Raw genomic sequence first — 21,371 nt, 5'->3', positions numbered from 1 at the left:
GTGGACGGTGGAATACAACTGTGGGAAGAGGGGTGGGAAGGATAGTGGGCAGGACATTTCTCATTTCAGAGCACGACGAGAGGTAATCGAAACCCAGGCGGAAATGTAATTCAGTTGTTCCAGTCCTAGGTGGTACTGAGTTACGAGGGGAATGCTCCTCTGTGGCTGGATGTTGGGACTTTGGGAGGTGGTGGGAGACTGGAAAGATAAGGTACGGGAGATTTGTTTTTGTACAAGGTTGGGAGGATTATTACATTCAGTGAAAGCTTCAGTGAGACCCTCGGTATATTTTGAGAGGAACTGCTCATCACTGCAGATGCAATGACCACGGGTGACTAGGCTGTACGGAAGGAACTTTGTGGTATGGAATGGGTGGCAGCTGTCGAAGTGGAGGTATTGCTGGTGGTTAGTTGGTTGGATATGGATGGAGATACTGATGTTGCCATCTTTGAGGTGGGGGTCAACATCTAGGAAGGTGGCTTGTTGGGTTGAGTAGGACCAGGTGGAGCAAATGGGGGAGAAGTTGTTGAGGTTCTGGAGGAATGTGGATAGGGTATCCTCACCTTCAATCCAGATAGCAAAGATGTCATCAGTGAATATGAATAGTAATGCAAAAGAAAATAGTATCAAAGGAAAACAGCACTGGGTCAGATTCATTGCCAGCTCTTCTGAATTACAGGTGGAAACTTTCCCTGCAATACATCCTACGTTCCTGTAACCCTCCTGGCCTCAACCTTCGTTAGTCACTGTTTTCACACATCCACCTCCTTCCCTGTTGCCATTCCAGCAGTACACAGTTGTCATTGCACCACTACACACAGTCTTTTTATTTCTCTCCTTTTCCGCTACTCCTCCCCCCCCCCCCCCCCCCCCACCCAACCTCTCCCCTGCCCTCCATCTAACCTGCAACTCTTCACTGTACGCCATCCCCACTACACTATCCTTCTCCCTGTTCAAAGTGCCGTCAATGCGAACAAGAGGTGACTAAGACTTGTAACCAATGGCACCCCATACCATCACGCCGAGTGATAAGCCAATATGGCGATGTCGAATACATGCTTTTAATGTGCGTTCATGGCAATGTCGCCAAACATGGATGCGACCATCATGGTGCTGTAAATAGAACGTGGATTCATCCGAAAAAATGACGTTTCACTATTCGTGCACCCAGGTTCGTCGTTGAGTACACCATCGCAGGCGCTCCTGTCTGTGATGCAGCATCAAGAGTAACTGCAGCCATGGTCCTGGAGCTGATAGTCCATGCCACTGCAAACGTCATCGAACTGTTTGTGCAGATGGTTGTTGTCTTGCAAACGTCCCCATCTGTTGACTCAGGGATCTAGACGTGGCTGCACGATCCCTCACAGCCAAGCGGGTAAGGTGCCTGTCATCTTGACTGCTAGTGATACGAGGCCATTGGGATCCAGCACGGCATTCCGTATTACACTCCTGAACCCACCAATTCCATATTCTGCTAACAGTCATTGGATCTCGACCAACGCCAGTACCAACGTCGCGATACGATAAACAGCAATCGCGATAGGCTACAATCCGACCTTTATCAAAGTCGGAAATGTGATGGTACACATTTCTCCTCCATACACGAGGCATCACAACAACATTTGACCAGGCAACGCCGGTCAACTGCTGTTTGTGTATGAGAAATCAGTTGGAAACTTTCCTCATGTCAGCACGTTGTAGGTGTCGCCACCAGCGCCAACCTTGTGTGAATGCTCTGAAAAGCTAATCATTTGCATATTGCAGCTTCTTCTTCCTGTCTGTTAAATTTCGCGTCTGTAGCATGCCATCTTCGTGGTGTAGCAATTTGAATGGCCAGTAGTGTACTATTGAGACATAAGTGAAATAGCTGACTAACAAAGTTTGTTGACTATTAGAAATCCATACTCCCCACCACAGCTGGTAGTAGTGCTACCAGTGACAAGACTGCACGATTAAACCGAAGAGATTTCTCTTTTGATGTGCAAGTTTGATTTTCTGAACTGATCCCTCTCCTCTATAGTTCCTTTGTGGCAGCGACACTCCTGGCATGTATCATTGGTGGTGGTTGGTACTGTCAGGATACACCACTGCATATGATGGTACAACAGCACTCCAATGTTAGATAACATTGCTGGAGATAGGGGCAGCTGAGATTGTAGTAGAAAAGTGTATTTGCCTCCTGAGTATACTGGTGAAGGTCTGGGCACTGAGATTCTGTGGACAATACAGTGCCCACTACCTAACCTGGGCAACACTGTAGAGATTCTGCACTGTTGTTAATAGACCAGCAGCATCTTGACATAGAGTGCCCTTTTTTGCTGCGACAGTAGTGGCAGTAAAAGTGCCCTGCTGCATAGGTCCTAAGATGTGGTGTGGCAATGGCAGCTGCTAGTACTGGAACTGCGTTACTGGCCATTGATGCAATACTACACAATGGCATCCCTGATGTCACCTGTGATGGCAAAAATTACAGCTGCCGCATTGTGGTGGAGGTGCTTCCAGTTGCAGAAGAATTTGGCGAAGGGGTGGTGATGGGCAGCTGCACTGTTTGGTCCACCATCATAATCTTGGCAGCAGTGTTTGTTGCAGTGGAAGGGTTGCAATGTTATCATAATCTGGTGTTCCACAAAGAGATTGGTGGTACTGATACATTTGATAAAAGGATTGAGATGATTAAAATGGCCATCCCATTCCTTCCACCAAGGATGAATCCTTGGTAGTATGAGGAAATGAAACTGGGTATTCCACATGTGAGTCAGATATACTGACCATTTAGCTACAGAAGCAGACATTATTCTTACACCACATAGATAATTGTTACTCTTGATAAATAAAAATGTAGTTATATGATAATAATAATAATAATAATAATTACAACGCTGTGATAGAATAATCTCTAGGTCAGTAAAATGTGATGAACAAATGAGTGAATGTCACATGACTTCTGTGTCACAAATGTTCAGTGAAATTTTAATTTTGAATTACTTTCAGGACGAGATGCATCTAGAGCCTTTGTCACTGGAGAGTTCACTGAAAGTGGTTTGATTGATGAAGTACTGGATTTGTCACCAGAAGAATTAAAAAGCTTATCAGACTGGGCAAAATTTTATCAAACACAATACAAGTACAAAGGTGCGATAGGAATAAGTATATTTAATTTGTAAGCAGTGTTACATGGAGTTAGTGTTGTTAAACACACTTTTTTTTTAGGTAAACTCCTTGGGCGGTATTATGATGCTGATGGTAAAGCTACACCATACTTACGTGAAGTGCAGAAAAAGATCAAACAAGCAAAAGCCAGAGAAGCTGATACAAATAAACTGAAGCTTATGTTTCCTCCATGCAATGTTGAATGGAGTCATGATACAGGAAGTAGAGTTTGGTGCTCAACAAGAAGGTTAGTTGTGAGCACATAGGTGATTAGTGATTCACACATTTTATTCACACATACTGTTCTCCAGTGATTTGAACTAGAGTGAATTTCATTTCATGAAATAATGGCAAAAAACATCAACTTGCAGCAACCTTCTCTAAAGAAAAAAATATATTTTTAATTATGTCTAGTCAGTAGATGATGGCAAACACCAGAACAAAACAAAGACAATCCAGAAACATGGTTAATGTTTCAAACAGAAAATTCCATTCAGAAAAACTTAAAATTTTAATGAATGCCCAGCACTTAACTTCTTAGATGTTTTTCCTTTAGGGAGGAACAAGGGATTAGTGGAGGTAGGTTGGAAAGGAGTGTGGTGGTGTTGGTGGGGAGGTCATGCGGACTCCAGGTTGAGAGGTATCCACCTGTTGTAGAGGCAAGGGGAGACAAAGATTTAGGAGAAGGTGCCAGGTAGAGTGGGACAAAGGTGAAGGATAAGGTACCAGGTAGCGTTGGAGATCAAAGATTGTACATTGGTAAGCTTCATGTGAGCTATCATCTCACAAATGATAGAAGGAGCAGACTAAGATTAAAGAGGAAGAGAAAAGACAAGTAGAATGAAAATTCAAATGGGATATGAGAGGAAACGGGACAAGAGTAGGGAAAAGCCATTTAAAAATGCAAGAAATATGACCAGTAAAAATAAATAATTGAATTTTGAAAGAAATTCTACTGATGGTAAAGGGGGGCATGTTGTTAAAAACTACTTTGCTACCAAATCAGTAATCCTGTTTTCTACACAGCAAGTTTACTCATTGATTCCAAGTCGATTACTAGATTGGGAACATGTGTAATAATTTTTCACAGTTTTTGCTTGTAATGCATTTATTCTTCTGGTGGACGCTTTCACTAGATCTTGAGCATCAGACTGTTTTCTGGGAAATATGAAACATAAGAAAAATCGCAGTATTCATGTATGAACATTAGAAATATAATCACCTGCCTCTGGACTTGGCATCTATTTATGAGGCATACTATTTATAAACAGCCAAATCATTTTGTAAATATGTACTTTTAAATAATTAGTGAGATTAATCTGCATTAATTAATTTGGAAATTATTACTGATTGGAGAAATAATGTTGATCATAATTAATTAGCTGCATTGTAGGTAACCATCTACCACAGTAGTACCTGAACATTATACTGTACCATTATCTTAAGAAGAATATTCCTTTAGTATCATTTGTCTGTCTCATAGCATAAAAGTTGTAACTTATAACCATTCTCCCATAGCACTTCACCACAAAGAGTGTTTTATTTTACTCCTACAGTAAGTGTGTATTAATTTTTGTGTGACAGTATCAGAGCTTCTTCATATCCAGTCTCTTGTATCACTATAGGAACTTAATCTATGCTTTTTTTAAAAAACTGAAATTACTCTTTATAAAAGAAAATAATTTCTGATTCCTTCTGAACTTACTAAGATATCATCAAATAAATAAATACTCTTCTGTTAGTCGCAACTTTTCATTATAGTTCCATACAATATGTTTCTCTGTAACAGCATCATCAGATCTGTGGGACAAAGAACTTGCATTAGAATGAATTGAACAAACATTTATAAAATAACAATGCTTAGAGTAATTGTGGTAAGAGGTAAGTTTTTTACTTACCTTGTGGACACATAGTATCTTGTCAGTATTTAACATCTTACTCAACACGAAAGGCCAATCTGACTATCACCTTGTGGTGCATTACAAAGTAAACATTTTCAGTCACGAAGTGGCTGAAGTGACTGCTTTTATCAGATGTGATCTCCCATATAATTGTAATATGAAATAGTTTTTTGCCTCTTTAAATATTATAATTACGGCCTAAACATGTGGCGCTATAAAACTCATTATCACTTTACAGTAGATGTTATTGTGCATCCAAAATGTGTAATTTGACTTACCATTACAATACAGTTTTATATAAATCAAAACTACAGTTGATACATGTACAGAAGAAACATGACTGCATTACTAATAACATAAGCCATAGCTAACAGTGTTATGCATCTGTAGAGAAGAAAGGAACTTTAGATCCAAAGTGACATCAATTTCCCCTTGGATGTTAACAGATTATCGGATTGAACTAAACATTCATAACCAATATCCACAGTAGATCAACTGAGAACAATTTAAGGGGAGGGTTGAAGAAAGTGCTAATCCATGAGGACATAGTTTTGCATTATTGTGCGTTATATGTTTGGTTAAATTTGTGAATCATGTATCAAAATCAACTTCTTCGTAATTTTTTATGCAAATTATTACATTATTTTTTAGATATTTAATGTGCCATGCAGGCTAAAAATTGTTAATAATCCCACAAAATCCTTTACTTGTAACATTGTCCCCACTATTGTAGGTCATTATCTTCATCAAAAAGTACCTAGAAAAAACCCCTAGGGGGCTCACCACTATGTGGTGAGTTAGTGCTTGGCTACCACCAGGCTCCAGCCTTTGCAGCATCTTTTTCCTTCCATGCTGCATGTCTATCCTTCTGCTATTCTTTTTCTCTTCCCTTGGGGAACATATCTGGGATATTTTCAGGAATGTGTTCTGAATTTTCAGTAGCCTGACATCATAACATCCCTTCACTGTTTCTTCTTTCTTTTTTTCTTTGTTCTCCATCTCCTAACCTTTCTCCGCTTCAGAATGTGAGGTTCCTCTTTGTTTTTTCTTCCACCCTGTGCACCCTGAAGGCCAGCCAACGCATCTGGTGCGTAACTGGTTACTGGGTAACACGTAATTCCCAGCCCGAGGTTGAGAGGTAGGTTCTGCATGTATCCCTGATACAGGCAAGGTCCAGGGAGGGGTGATTGCTTGAGCTGTTACCTTCCCAAATTGCCATTTGGTCCCTCTGTCAGGAGTTCAAGAGGTGTGACCTGAGGAGCGAACTATCACCTAAGGCAGGTGACAGGTGAGCCCCCTCTGTGTTGGAGGGAAGAGGGGGCAGTTGGAAGGAATGCGCCAACAGAGATGCTGGCAATCACAGGGAATTTTCTCGTAATGAGCCAATCACCATCTAAATTTACGTCTATTAAACATAAATGGAATGAGGATAAAGATCCCAAGACTTACCCAGCTGCTGCACCTTGGTTCCTCGCTGTATCATGCACTGAAGAATATCAGTCCTTTGCTACGGTTAATCTGTTTGTTGTTCAGAGAGGTGTCGATTCAGTTGCTGACCCTGTGAAATCTTGCTCTCGTTTATGCTATGACACTTTGCTTTTGGAGACTAATTGTGATTCTCAAGCACAACAATTGCTTGCAGCTTCGTTTCTCCATGGCTATCCTGTTCATGTTGAGGCCCATTGAACACTGAATTTTTCATGTGGTGTTATGTACACTAGGCTGCTTGATGGTCTGACCAAGGGAGAAATTCAAACTTACCTCTCTGATCAGGGTGTTACTGCAGCCCATTGGGTCATGAACAAGATTGATGCATCCTTAGTGCCTACATGCATTCTTTTTTATCACATTTGATAGAATAGTGTTTCCATCAGAGATCAAAGCAGGCTATGAGGTCATCATGATCAGACCATACATTCCAAACTCAATGTGCTGGTGCCAGTGTCGACATTACAAACACACTCCAATGTCCTGCCAAAACACAGCCAAATGCAGTAGGGTTGCTCATGAGGGCAATTGTCCGTCTCTTTATCCCCACTGTATCAGTTGCAATGGCAACCATGCTGCCTCATTTCGAGAATGTCCCTTGTATCTTGATGAACGGACCATCCAGGAGATCTGGGTGAAGGAAAAAGTGCCTTACCATGTGTCTCACAAGATATTGGCTAATTGAAAGCCCCGTGTTTTACCATCTGGCACTTACAGTACAATTCTTGCTACACCTCACTCCACAAAGCACATGTCCATGCAGACTTGCTACCTCAAATTAAGCACCACAATTGTAAAATTGCCCAGTGTCACAGTAGCATCGCCATCTACTGCTACTCCAGATGTGCAACAAGCCCCCAAATTTTCACCTCTGGAAGCGAAATCACCTGCTACATAACCGGGAGGCCAGAAAACACGTGAGGAATGCTCCCCCAAAGACTTTTTGTGTCCCTCCAGACAACAAACATCTGAGTCTTTATCTGCTAACTGCAAAGGTTCCAAGAAATCAAACAAAGGCAACTGGTCTTTTCCTTGGCCAACTTGGAGATCCTCTTCAGTGGTCTTGCCGTGTGATACGCTCACCTGGCCAACCTCCATTTCACCAGTGCGCACCACAATTTTTTTTTGCTCTGGAATCCACACACCAACCCAGTGAGAATGCTGAAGCCTATGTAGATATCATCTACATCTACATCTACATCTACATTGATACTCCGCAAGCCACCCAACGGTGTGTGGCGGAGGGCACTTTACGTGCCACTGTCATTACCTCCCTTTCCTGTTCCAGTCGCGTATGGTTCGCGGGAAGAACGACTGTCTGAAAGCCTCCGTGCGCGCTCTAATCTCTCTAATTTTACATTCGTGATCTCCTTGGGAAGTATAAGTAGGGGGAAGCAATATATTCGATACCTCATCCAGAAACGCACCCTCTCGAAACCTGGCGAGCAAGCTACACCGCGATGCAGAGCGCCTCTCTTGCAGAGTCTGCCACTTGAGTTTATTAAACATCTCCGTAACGCTATCACGGTTACCAAATAACCCAGTGACGAAACGCGCCGCTCTTCTTTGGATCTTCTCTATCTCCTCCGTCAACCCGACCTGGTACGGATCCCACACTGATGAGCAATACTCAAGTATAGGTCGAACGAGTGTTTTGTAAGCCACCTCCTTTGTTGATGGACTACATTTTCTAAGCACTCTCCCAATGAATCTCAACCTGGTACCCGCCTTACCAACAATTAGTTTTATATGATCATTCCACTTCAAATCGTTCCGTACGCATACTCCCAGATATTTTACAGAAGTAACTGCTACCAGTGTTTGTTCCGCTATCATATACTCATACAATAAAGGATCCTTCTTTCTATGTATTCGCAATACATTACATTTGTCTATGTTAAGGGTCAGTTGCCACTCCCTGCACCAAGTGCCTATCCGCTGCAGATCTTCCTGTATTTCGCTACAATTTTCTAATGCAGCAACTTCTCTGTATACTACAGCATCATCCGCGAAAAGCCGCATGGAACTTCCGACACTATCTACTAAGTCATTTATATATATTGTGAAAAGCAATGGTCCCATAACACTCCCCTGTGGCACGCCAGAGGTTACTTTAACGTCTGTAGACGACTCTCCATTGATAACAACATGCTGTGTTCTGTTTGCCAAAAACTCCTCAATCCAACCACACAGCTGGTCTGATATTCCGTAGGCTCTTACTTTGCTTATCAGGCGACAGTGCGGAACTGTATCGAACGCCTTCCGGAAGTCAAGGAAAATAGCATCTACCTGGGAGCCTGTATCTAATATTTTCTGGGTCTCATGAACAAATAAGGCGAGTTGGGTCTCACACGATCGCTGTTTCCGGAATCCATGTTGATTCCTACATAGTAGATTCCGGGTTTCCAGAAATGACATGATACGCGAGCAAAAAACATGTTCTAAAATTCTACAAGAGATCGACGTAAGAGATATAGGTCTATAGTTTTGCGCATCTGCTCGACGACCCTTCTTGAAGACTGGGACTATCTGTGCTCTTTTCCAATCATTTGGAACCCTCCGTTCCTCTAGAGACTTGCGGTACACGGCTGTTAGAAGGGGGGCAAGTTCTTTCGCGTACTCTGTGTAGAATCGAATTGGTATCCCGTCAGGTCCAGTGGACTTTCCTCTATTGAGTGATTCCAGTTGCTTTTCTATTCCTTGGACACTTAATTCGATGTCAGCCATTTTTTCGTTTGTGCGAGGATTTAGAGAAGGAACTGCAGTGCGGTCTTCCTCTGTGAAACAGCTTTGGAAAAAGGTGTTTAGTATTTCAGCTTTACGCGTGTCATCCTCTGTTTCAATGCCATCATCATCCCGTAGTGTCTGGATATGCTGTTTCGAGCCACTTACTGATTTAACGTAAGACCAGAACTTCCTAGGATTTTCTGTCAAGTCGGTACATAGAATTTTACTTTCGAATTCAATGAACGCTTCACGCATAGCCCTCCTTACTTTGACATCGTTTAGCTTCTGTTTGTCTGAGAGGTTTTGGCTGCGTTTAAACTTGGAGTGGAGCTCTCTTTGCTTTCGCAGTAGTTTCCTAACTTTGTTGTTGTACCACGGTGGGTTTTTCCCGTCCCTCACCGTTTTACTCGGCACGTACCTGTCTAAAACGCATTTTACGATTGCCTTGAACTTTTTCCATAAACACTCAACATTGTCAGTGTCGGAACAGAAATTTTCGTTTTGATCTGTTAGGTAGTCTGAAATCTGCCTTCTATTACTCTTGCTAAACAGATAAACCCTTCACGAATCTCCAGCCTCTGCACCCTGTAGCAGTGAGTCTTCAAAGGCTGGCACTTGGCAGCTGCTGAGTTGACAACCCTTCATGGAGCACGAATCTCCAGCCTCTGCACCCTGTAGCAGTGAGTCTTCAAAGGCTGGCACTTGGCAGCTGCTGAGTTGACAACCCTTCATTTTTTCCCTAGTTCCATTTCCATCTCATGACTCCTCCAATGGAATTTCACGGCATTAGATCCAACAAGGATGAATTGCAGCTGCTCTTGGAATTGCAGTGTTCACATGTTTTCTGCCTCCAGGAAATGTAATTGAAACCTTGTGACCACCTTGAAATTTCTTTCCGATCCGCTTCGGCCTTCCTACGATGGCAAACTTCATTCATTATAAATAGTTGTGTGCGCAATGTTGTCACATTATTCAGTATAGCAAAAATGCTAGCTGGATTTTATTTACTAGTTCTTTTAAGAGTTCCACCCCCTCTTCTATCATGTGGGCCAACCCCTGACAGCTCTCTGGGACCAAGTCCATTACCCAGTTTCTGGCCTGACTGGAGCAGATGGTGTCATTGTGGACCCCTTTGCTATATCCAACACTTTGGGCCTTTACTTTGCAGAGATTTTGAGGTCCACCCACTATCACCCTGCCTACACCAGAAATCAGTGGAGGAGGCTCCTTTCAGAATTGGGAATGCTACAATGCTGCCTTTACTATGTGGGAGCTAGATCGTGCTATCACTTAATCCTGATCTTCTGCCTCAGGGCCGGAAAATGTTCACATTCAGATGTTGCAGCACCTTTCTGTTGTGGGCAAGCTCTTTCTCCTTCATACTTAGAATCATATCTGGGCAGATGGCACATATCCCAGATGCTGGCATGAAGCAACTGTTGTACCTATACCTAAGTCCGGTAAGGATAAACATCTTCCATCTAGCTAATGCCCCATTTCTCTCCCAGCTTTGTTTGCAAGGTGATGGAACATATGATTCATGCCTGGCTGGTACAGTGGCTGGAGTCTCACAATTTATCAACCTCTGCATAGTGTGGATTTCAAGCATGCCATTCTGCAGCTGACCATCTCGTCACTTTGTCAACCCATGTCATGAATGGTTTTCTGTGGAAATCCCTGACTGTGGCTGTGTTTTTTTATTTGGAGAAAGCCTACTTTACATGCTGGACGGCTGGTATCCTCCGTACTTTCTAAAAGTGGGGTTTCTGCCCCATTTCCTTTGGGAATTTTTAGAAGACAGAGTTTTCAAGGTACATTTGGGTTTGGCCTCGTGGGACACCTTCATCCAGGAAAACAGAGTGCCTGCAGGCTCCGTCCTGAGCACCTGTTGCCAACAACCGTATTATAGCCTGTCTCCCACTGGGCATCTCTGACTCCCTTTTCGTTGATGATTTTGCAATCTATTGGAGTTCCCCATGGACTTGTCTGCTTGAGTGGTGTCCTCAGCAGTGTCTCAATCGTCTTTACTCATGGTGCATTGACAATGATTTTTGCTTTTCCACTGACAAAACCATTCGTATGAGTTTCTGGCAGCACAGTGGCTTTCTTATACCATCTTTACATCTTGGGCGTGTTGCCCTTCTGCTTGCTGGAACTACAAAATCCCTGGGGCTCATGCTTGATAGGAAACTACCTTGGTCCTTTACCTGGCAGTCCACTATACCCGGTTCCTCATCATCCTGTGCGTCCTCAGCAGTACTTGCTGGGGAACAAATTGGAGCACCCTCCTACGTTTGTACCAATCCCTTGTCCGTTCGAAACTAGAATGTGGGTGTTTTGTTTATGCTTCTGCATGTCCATTAATCTTACGCCATCTAAATTATAATCCACAATCGTGGAAACTGTTGGCCAGTGGTGCCTATTACACTAGCTTGGTTAAGTGTCTGTATGCAGAAGCTGCTGAACTACCCCTGTCATACCAAGGTGATGTTTGTCTGCCATGCCTGGCCACCCATCCTATGCTCCCTTCTTCAATGATCCTTTGACCGCCAGTATGGGGCATGTCCCTCTTCTCTGTTACCTCTTGGGGGTCACCTTCGCTATTGCTCTGGCAGCTTAACTTCACACTACCGGCTACTTTCCCAATGAGTGTGAACCCTTCTCCACCTTGGTTTTGTGCGGTAGCCTTGTTTACCTTTGACTTCAGTCACTTCCTAAGGAAACTACTCTAAGTTTCTTGACCTTTGCACAGAACTTAGCGATAGTACCTTCATGTACACTGATGGATCTCTGACTGTGATGTCAGGTATGCCTTCGTCATTAGCACTGACCATTTTTGGTATTGGCTTCCGGAACACTGCTCAGTATCTGCAGCAGAGCTCTTCACCCTGTATCAGGCCGCACAGTACATCCGTTAACACAAGCAGTTCAGTTGTGTCATTGGCTTCGATTCTCTCACTGCCCTTCAGAGCTTCTGTGTGATGAACACAGTCCATCCCTTAATGCAATGGGGCCAAGAAAGCTTCCAGTTGCTCACTGTTGATGGAGCCACTGTGATGTTTATGTTGATTCTTGGTCACATCGGTCTGACAGGAAACAAGGCCGCCAACGCTGCTGCCAAGGCTGCAGTCCTCCTACCTCAGCCCACTAATACTTCTATTCCTTCTGATGACCTCTGTGATACTGTCTGTCAGCAGGTGGTGTCATTTTGACATCACAACTGGTCATCCCTTCATGGGAACAAGCTCCAGGGAATTAAACCTTTCCCAGCTGCCTGGCCGACCTCATCTCGGTGCTCTCACCATGAGGAGATCATTTTAGCTAGGCTGCATATTGGGCACTGTTATTTTAGCTGTCACCATTTGTTATGTGGTGATCCCCCACCACTTTGTGCTCATTCACCAACCTTTGATGGTTCGCCTTTTCCTGGCTGAACACCCTTTCTTTTTAACCACTTACATTCCACTGTATGTTTGCCATCTGAGTTATTGGGTTGTCAACTGCATTTTAGTTTTTATCCGTCATAGCAATATGGTGAAGGACATTTAATTTTAAACAAAACAATACCTAGAAAAGTTTTGGGAGCAGATACGTGATTTTTACTATCTTACATCAGAGATTAGTACACTAGAGAAGCTAAACATAAGAAAATAGAATACAGTGAAACCCCTATTTTACATTTTCTTGCGGTCCAGACTTAAAAAACAAAATTGATGAAAATGCAGAATTGAGGAAAATGTTAAAACCCCACAATATACGAGCAAAAACACATGTAATTGGCATGTATAATTAAAAATCATAGTCCTCTCCAATAATTTTTATAAAACCTGTCTAAGGAAGGAAATTAAATGTGCAATAGAATGTTTATACAATAATTTGTGGTAATGACTTTCATCAGTTCTTAAAAAATCATAGATGTATAACAGCAAGTAAAAACCCATCAAAAAATTGAATTTGGTTGGAGTACAAGGTAATCGAGCTGTTTTCTGACATACTATGGCTACAAATTGTATTTTCAAAACACATGTTTTTCAGCAATCGTCCTTTGTTCTCGCCCAGAAAAAAGTAAAAATTGATGAATATGTTGCTCAAACCAAAACATCAGAGCAACTAAATGGTTAAACCAGAAGCATAAATGCAGACATCTACTTAATGACATACTTTGTCCCCATTGCTGTTATTGTTTACTGCTTTTCTCATGAGCTGCACTTCATATGCTCACCACCATTGAAGTGTTATTTTAGGCTTGATGAGAGAAACAGAGAAATGAAAAAACAAGTTTACTTTCCCAATTGACATCGCAAGCTTATTAGAAGTGGGCTCCATGAATTTCTGTGCATTGTGTAAAATGTAAATTTGAAAGGAAGTTCAGGTGCTACAGTTTCTATTCATGCCCTCTATCACTGCTACCAGTGTTTACAATCTACAGTGTGTGTTGTGTGAAGCATATACACTACATACATGGTTAGTGTATGTAGTTGTTGCAACTGTATCATGTCAAATTTGAACACGAAAGTCATTAAAATATGCTATTGCAAAACCTTTGTTCTATTTCCATGTGATATCTCTGTCATAGCACGTCACCTGCATGAAAAGTGTATTTTCAACATTTCACAAGATGCTTTCACGCTATCTGCATGCCCATCACTGAAGGGCCACTCCCCCTCTCCACACATCCAGTAGATGTGCTCATTTTGTGTGTGTTAGTGTGGTGTGGTGGCTGCGCTGGCTATTGTATGACTTAACAGGTCACAAACCAGTAAGAGTTCACTAGCCGGAAATGGGCAATGTTTCCCCAGTTATGATCGAGCATATTTTTCAAGACTCAGTGTCTGAATTTAAAAGATTGACGATTGATACTGTTGCTGAATACAGTAAATCAGAAATACGTGCAAAAAGTCCGCCTGCTTATCTGGGTGGTAACATGCCTGCCTCCCATGCAAGCGGGCCTGGGTTCGATGCCTTGCTGGGTTTGAGATTTTCTCCACTCGTGGGCTGGGTATTGTGTTGTCCTCAACATCATTTCATCCTCATCACCGGCGCCAAGCCTCCCAATGTGGCATCGAATGAAATAAGACTTGCACTTGACGGCCGAACTTCCCCGAATAGGGGCCTCCCGGCCAACGATGCCATACGCTCATTTCATTTTTTTTCATGCATTGGCTCGGTCCAGAACACATCGCGTCAACTGTCTTGTTTTTCCATTACCGCTGCAACCTAGCAGTAGTTGTATCATAATTGCACAGTGAAGCTAAATGTTGCAAGTTGCGCTGGCAACACCAATCATGGGTTATGTCAGCTTTTTATCTCTCCCATTTCCCCTCTCCCCAATGGCCTAAAATATTCTCTTAATTCTGCCACCACTCGTGGTGCGAATCATATGTCAATAGGAAGAAAATGGGATGAAGTCAAGTGAGATGTTGAGTAAGAACTTAGACTTGAGGTAAACTTTACTAGGAAGAAATGTAAAGTTGGGGAATTTTTAGCATTGATGTTACGGGTATGAATTTATGGTGAAGATACTAAAATGTAAACTTTCACGGCCGGAAATATCATGTCCATTATAATAATCCGGGCTGTTATGCCGTGGTCGGTTGATGAATTCTGTGGTGATTCCCAACGTTTCGTCTCCGACTGCGGGAGACATCTTCAAGGGGGTCCGTAGCTTGATGGAAGGTCCAACACACACACTGGCTCGCTACTGACTGCCGCTAAATTCCGTGTCCGCGCGCCCCCGCGCCGCGGCGTGACGTCACGTGTTTTGAAAACGTCAGTGCAATTGGCCGCTGTCTGTCGCCGTCGATCGCCGTTGCCATCACCCAGTAGTGGACGGGTGGTACACATCTTCTTTAACACCGGCATCCATATACCATTTAATTTGACGCCCTCCTCCTTTCGGTTGAAATTATTTGGGTGTTTAGCGATTTCGATTGCCTCCCTGTAGAGCCTTTCGTAGTATCCGCTCGTGGGCACTAGTACTTGCGTCTCCTCGAAACGAATATTGTGGTTCCCTGGCTGGAAAGCATGCTCCGCAACAGCTGATCGATCCGTTTCTCCTCTTCTACAATTTCCCTTGTGCTCTTCCAAACGTTTAGAAACAGTTCTTTTGGTGGTACCCACATAAACATCACCACAGCTGCATGGGATCCTATACACTCCAGATTTTTCCAATGGTTTGCGAGCGTCCTTGGCAGGCCTAAGGTATTCCTGTATCTTCCTGGTGGGCTTGTAAATTACGGTAATATTCCGCTTCGTCAAGATCCTCCCTATTCTTTCCATTACATTTTTAACAAACGGCAGGAAAACCTTAGATTTTGCAGTAGCCTGTACGTCAGTATGATTTCTGCGTGGCTGCCTCAACGCACGTTTTATTTCGGCGGACGAATATCCGTTCTTCGTTAGTGCATTGTGGAGATGTTCCATCTCAGCGTCGAGCAACTCAGGTTCACAAATATTTCTAGCTCTGTCCGCTAACGTCTTGATAACACCCCGCTTCTGTTGTGGGTGGTGGTTCGAATCCCGGTGCAAATAACGGTCCGTGTGCGTGGGTTTGCGGTACACTGAGTGGCCCAAACTGCCATTTTCGTTTCTAAACACAAGCACATCGAGGAAATGTAGTTTGCCGTCTACCTCCTCCTCCATTGTAAACTGAATTCTTGAGTTTATACTGTTCAGATGTTCGTGGAACCGGCTTAGTTCCTCCCTACCATGTCTCCACAACACAAACGTGTCATCCACGTATCGGAACCATACATTTGGTTTCTTGCTGGCAGTACCTAATGCTTGTTCTTCGAATTTCTCCATAAAGAAGTTAGCAATTACGGGACTTAGGTGGCTTCCCATAGCCACGCCATCCGTTTGCTCATAAAACTGTTCATTCCACTTGAAGTATGTGGTCGTCAAACAACACTTAAACAGCTCTAAGATATCGGCAGGAAAAATTTGATCCAGCTGTTCCAATACATCATTAAGTGTAACCATGGTAAACAGCGATACCACATCGAAGCTGACCAATATGTCCTCCGGCTGGACCACTATGCCATTCAATCTGCTGATGAAATGTGTCGAAGTCTTTATATACGAGTCCGAACGGCCCACATGTGGTTTTAACAGCGTAGTCAAAAACTTGGCTAACGAGTAGGTGAGCGAAACAATTGCACTTAGTATCGGTCTTAACGGAACATTTTCTTTATGAATTTTGGGCAATCCATAAAGCCTCGGTGGTAGCGCAACCGAACTGCAGAGACCTTTCTGCGGGGGTCCTTATTCAGCTTCCTATATGCTTGCGGATCCAGTAGATCCGTAATTTTTCTCTGATAGTCGGCCACATCCATAACCACCGTTGCGCTTCCTTTGTCAGCTGGGAGAACCAAAATACTATTGTCGTCATTCAGGAGTTTTAAGGCTCCTCTCTCACCCACAGTTATATTACTTTTCGGCGGTTTTGCATTGGCTAATATTCTCACTGTTTCTATACGGATTTCTTCAGCTGTTACAGAATCTACACTGCGAATTCCTGCTTCTACATTGGCTACAATTTCTTCCGTGGGCACAAAACGCGGACTAACAGCAAAATTTCCTCCCTTGGCAAGCACAGATGTCTCATCGTCAGATAAAGAATGTTTGGACAAATTGATAACGGTCCGGGAAACGTCTAAATGCCGAACAGTCTGATTAGGTAGCAAATTATCAAACTTCTTCTTCTGTCCACTAGACGTCGTCAACATACGCTTCCCCATGATATCATGCAGTAGTCTATCAATTTTATCCCAGTCACCGATGCACAGTTTGTTACTGATTGTAATATGGAGAGACATTAACTTACAGTTTGTGCTTGCCAAGTCCCGTCGGGTCTGCTGAATGCCCTCTCGTAGTAAGGCCTCCTCAGTCCGTTTGAAAATGCGTTGTGCCTTTCCCGAATAGAACAGTCGCTTTATCTTCAGACACTTCGGTATAACGCCGACGGCTCTGCAACGAGACAGGAATGTGAGGGAACACAAAAGCTGCACTCTCTTCTTCTGGAGTCCTTCCAGGCGTCGCACTTCTCTTGACATCTCCTCCCCGTAGAGGCGTCTGATACTAAAATGTAAACTTTCACGGCTGGAAATATCATGTCCATTATAATTATCCGGGCTGTTATGCCGTGGTCGGTTGATGAATTCTGTGGTGATTCCCAACGTTTCGTCTCCGACTGCGGGAGACATCTTCAAGGGGGTCCGTAGCTTGATGGAAGGTCCAACACACACACTGGCTCGCTACTGACTGCCGCTAAATTCCGTGTCCGCGCGCCCCCGCGCCGCGGCGTGACGTCACGTGTTTTGAAAACGTCAGTGCAATTGGCCGCTGTCTGTCGCTGTCGATCGCCGTTGCCATCACCCAGTAGTGGACGGGTGGTACACATCTTCTTTAACACCGGCATCCATATACCGTTTAATTTGACGCCCTCCTCCTTTCGGTTGAAATTATTTGGGTGTTTGGCGATTTCGATTGCCTCCCTGTAGAGCCTTTCGTAGTATCCGCTCGTGGCCGCTAGTACTTGCGTCTCCTCGAAACGAATATTGTGGTTCCCTGGTTGGAAAGCATGCTCCGCAACAGCTGATCGTTCCGTTTCTCCTCTTCTACAATTTCCCTTGTGCTCTTCCAAACGTTTAGAAACAGTTCTTTTGGTGGTACCCACATAAACATCACCACAGCTGCATGGGATCCTATACACTCCAGATTTTTCCAATGGTTTGCGAGCGTCCTTGGCAGGCCTAAGGTATTCCTGTATCTTCCTGGTGGGCTTGTAAATTACGGTAATATTCCGCTTCGTCAAGATCCTCCCTATTCTTTCCGTTACATTTTTAACAAACGGCAGGAAAACCTTAGATTTTGCAGTAGCCTGTACGTCAGTATGATTTCTGCGTGGCTGCCTCAACACACGTTTTACTTCGGCGGACGAATATCCGTTCTTCGTTAGTGCACCAAAGGTATGGTTCCGATACGTGGATGACACGTTTGTGTTGTGGAGACATGGTAGGGAGGAACTAAGCCGGTTCCACGAACATCTGAACAGTATAAACTCAAGAATTCAGTTTACAATGGAGGAGGAGGTAGACGGCAAACTACATTTCCTCGATGTGCTTGTGTTTAGAAACGAAAATGGCAGTTTGGGCCACTCAGTGTACCGCAAACCCACGCACACGGACCGTTATTTGCACCGGGATTCGAACCACCACCCACAACAGAAGCGGGGTGTTATCAAGACGTTAGCGGACAGAGCTAGAAATATTTGTGAACCTGAGTTGCTCGACGCTGAGATAGAACATCTCCACAATGCACTAACGAAGAACGGATATTCGTCCGCCGAAATAAAACGTGCGTTGAGGCAGCCACGCAGAAATCATACTGACGTACAGGCTACTGCAAAATTTAAAGTTTTCCTGCCGTTTGTTAAAAATGTAACGGAAAGAATAGGGAGGATCTTGACGAAGCGGAATATTACCGTAATTTACAAGCCCACCAGGAAGATACAGGAATACCTTAGGCCTGCCAAGGACGCTCGCAAACCATTGGAAAAATCTGGAGTGTATAGGATCCCATGCAGCTGTGGTGATGTTTATGTGGGTACCACCAAAAGAACTGTTTCTAAACGTTTGGAAGAGCACAAGGGAAATTGTAGAAGAGGAGAAACGGAACGATCAGCTGTTGCGGAGCATGCTTTCCAGCCAGGGAACCACAATATTCGTTTCGAGGAGACGCAAGTACTAGCGGCCACGAGCGGATACTACGAAAGGCTCTACAGGGAGGCAATCGAAATCGCTAAACACCCAAATAATTTCAACCGAAAGGAGGAGGGCGTCAAATTAAACGGTATATGGATGCCGGTGTTAAAGAAGATGTGTACCACCCGTCCACTACTGGGTGATGGCAACGGCGATCGACGGCGACAGACAGCGGCCAATTGCACTGACGTTTTCAAAACACGTGACGTCACGCCGCGGCGCGGGGGCGCGCGGACACGGAATTTAGCGGCAGTCAGTAGCGAGCCAGTGTGTGTGTTGGACCTTCCATCAAGCTACGGACCCCCTTGAAGATGTCTCCCGCAGTCGGAGACGAAATGTTGGGAATCACCACAGAATTCATCAACCGACCACGGCATAACAGCCCGGATAATTATAATGGACATTATGGTGAAGAGTTGCAAAAAACACAAAAGTAAAACACAGGAAGAAACCATGTGAGTTTTTGTTAAGTGCAGTTGCAGCACTACGAAAGCAATTTTAGGTTTTAGTTTTCTTCATTATTCACTTGAAGGTTTTCAGCATAGTAGCAAATAACTCTCTCTCTCTCTCTCTCTCTCTCTCTCTCTCTCTCTCTCTCTCTCTCTCTCTCTCCCCCCCCCCCTCTCCCCCCCTTCTCTCTTCCCCCTCTCTCTATTAATAGAATGTGGTCCATCATATTTTCTTGCTGGGAATTGCCTCTCTGTCTCTTTTTTAGAGTGAAATACTTAAAAAGTCTGCATTCACTTGATATTTTTCATTCACCCCTCTGAAATTTTCATTTGCTATCTACCTCTATTTCAGTGAATCAAGACTGTACTCCTTCCTAAAAATAAACGCACAAACATTCGTAAAAAAATAAAACAGAATTAAAAATAGAGCTAACACACAGTGTTTAACATTAGGGCCTGAACAGTGCTAACCCTTAAACAAATTCATTACAGGTTATTTTTATTGTTACAAGGTAAAATGAACCAGGGACTGTAACAACAGTACATGCATTCATTGGTATACAATACATTAAATTTATATATTGCTAACATTAAAGAATTCTCCAAAATGTAAACAAGTGCTATGTATATCAACCTTTTGAGGTTGGACTGGTGGCAATATAATGCTAAGCCACACTTACAATATTTTCAACATTAGCTGAATTTCATGGTGTGTAAACAGGATCTGCATCACGATTACATCCATCTGTTTACTCAATTACAAGATTTCGATGTCACTGCCATGGTGATCCTGTGGCATGCCACAGTTTTCACCCAAAGAAAAGAACATTAATATAGTAAGGCAAAACAATGTATGTAGACAGCAGATGCTTTCTAACTTTCCAAATGGAACCACTTGTCAGCTGGATGCAGTGCAGCTTATACCATGGCAGATGTATGATGAGACTGATTATTATTAATTTGAAGGTTATAACAATGAAAATAATCAATTTTTGACAATATAATGTAATTGGATAGATATCCAATTAAATTAATTTGAAGGTTAGCACTTTCTTCCGCCAATATTGTCAGTTATAAGAGGCTAGCTACCAAAATTCTAGGCTATTCAGGAGGCACTTGTGATTATGTTCCACTTATCCCTAAGCTGAAAGTATTTGTATGGAGTGTAGCTATGTATGGAAGTGAAACGTGGATGATAAATAGTTTAGACAAAAAGAGAATAGAAGCTTTCGAAATGTGGTGCTACAGAAGAATGCTGAAGGTTAGATGGGTAGATCACATAACTAATGAGGAGGTATTGAATAGAATTGGGGAGAAGAGAAATTTGTGGCACAACTTCACTAGAGGAAGGGATCGGTTGGTAGGACATATTCTGAGGCATCAAGGGATCACAAATTTAGTATTGAGGGCAGCATGGAGGGTAAAAATCGTAGAGGGAGACCAAGAGATGAATACACTAAACAGATTCTGAAGGATGTAGGTTGCGGTAGGTACTGGGAGATGAAGAAGCTTGCACAGCATAGAGTAGCATGGAGAGCTGCATCTGGACTGAAGACCACAACAACAACAACATCCCTAAGCTTAAGCATGTGATGTTTGTTTTTACAGTGCCAAAAATATTCCCTCACTGTGGGAGATGCACTACTGTAACAGCATTCTCCTCCACTCTTGCTTGAACATTGTATCACTAGTCCCTATTTCAGACATTAATTGCACTACATATAATTTTTAAGTTATTTAAATATGTTTGGTAGAATGTTTCTGTTAGATCCATGCCTAGTTGTAACTCAGTAATTCAGTACTAACCATGCTTTCGGTCATTCATTGCCAATTTTTAATGTCTCTCCATCAAAACTATAACCACCTTTCCTTTAAGAAGAAGAAGAAGAAGA

General features: G+C 43.2%; 1 protein-coding gene and 1 long non-coding RNA gene across 2 annotated transcripts in view; one reads left to right on the top strand and one right to left on the bottom strand.

Moving 5' to 3' along the window:
• Window positions 1-21,371, bottom strand: part of LOC126484535 (uncharacterized) — a 48,558-nt gene that overhangs the window by 5,161 nt on the left and 22,026 nt on the right. The window contains exon 2 of the long non-coding RNA XR_007587871.1: window positions 4,856-4,950. This is a non-coding gene — a long non-coding RNA (uncharacterized LOC126484535). The remainder of the gene's footprint in view (window positions 1-4,855; window positions 4,951-21,371) is intronic.
• Window positions 1-21,371, top strand: part of LOC126484534 (neuferricin) — a 57,113-nt gene that overhangs the window by 26,986 nt on the left and 8,756 nt on the right. Inside the window, exons 2-3 of the mRNA XM_050108082.1 lie at window positions 2,992-3,132; window positions 3,211-3,397. Of these exons, the coding sequence (XP_049964039.1) occupies window positions 2,992-3,132; window positions 3,211-3,397 (328 nt within the window). The remainder of the gene's footprint in view (window positions 1-2,991; window positions 3,133-3,210; window positions 3,398-21,371) is intronic.

Source organism: Schistocerca serialis, chromosome 6, assembly GCF_023864345.2.
Source record: "Schistocerca serialis cubense isolate TAMUIC-IGC-003099 chromosome 6, iqSchSeri2.2, whole genome shotgun sequence".
Classification (NCBI taxonomy): domain Eukaryota; kingdom Metazoa; phylum Arthropoda; class Insecta; order Orthoptera; family Acrididae; genus Schistocerca; species Schistocerca serialis.
This window is presented reverse-complemented; position numbering and strand designations above follow the sequence as displayed.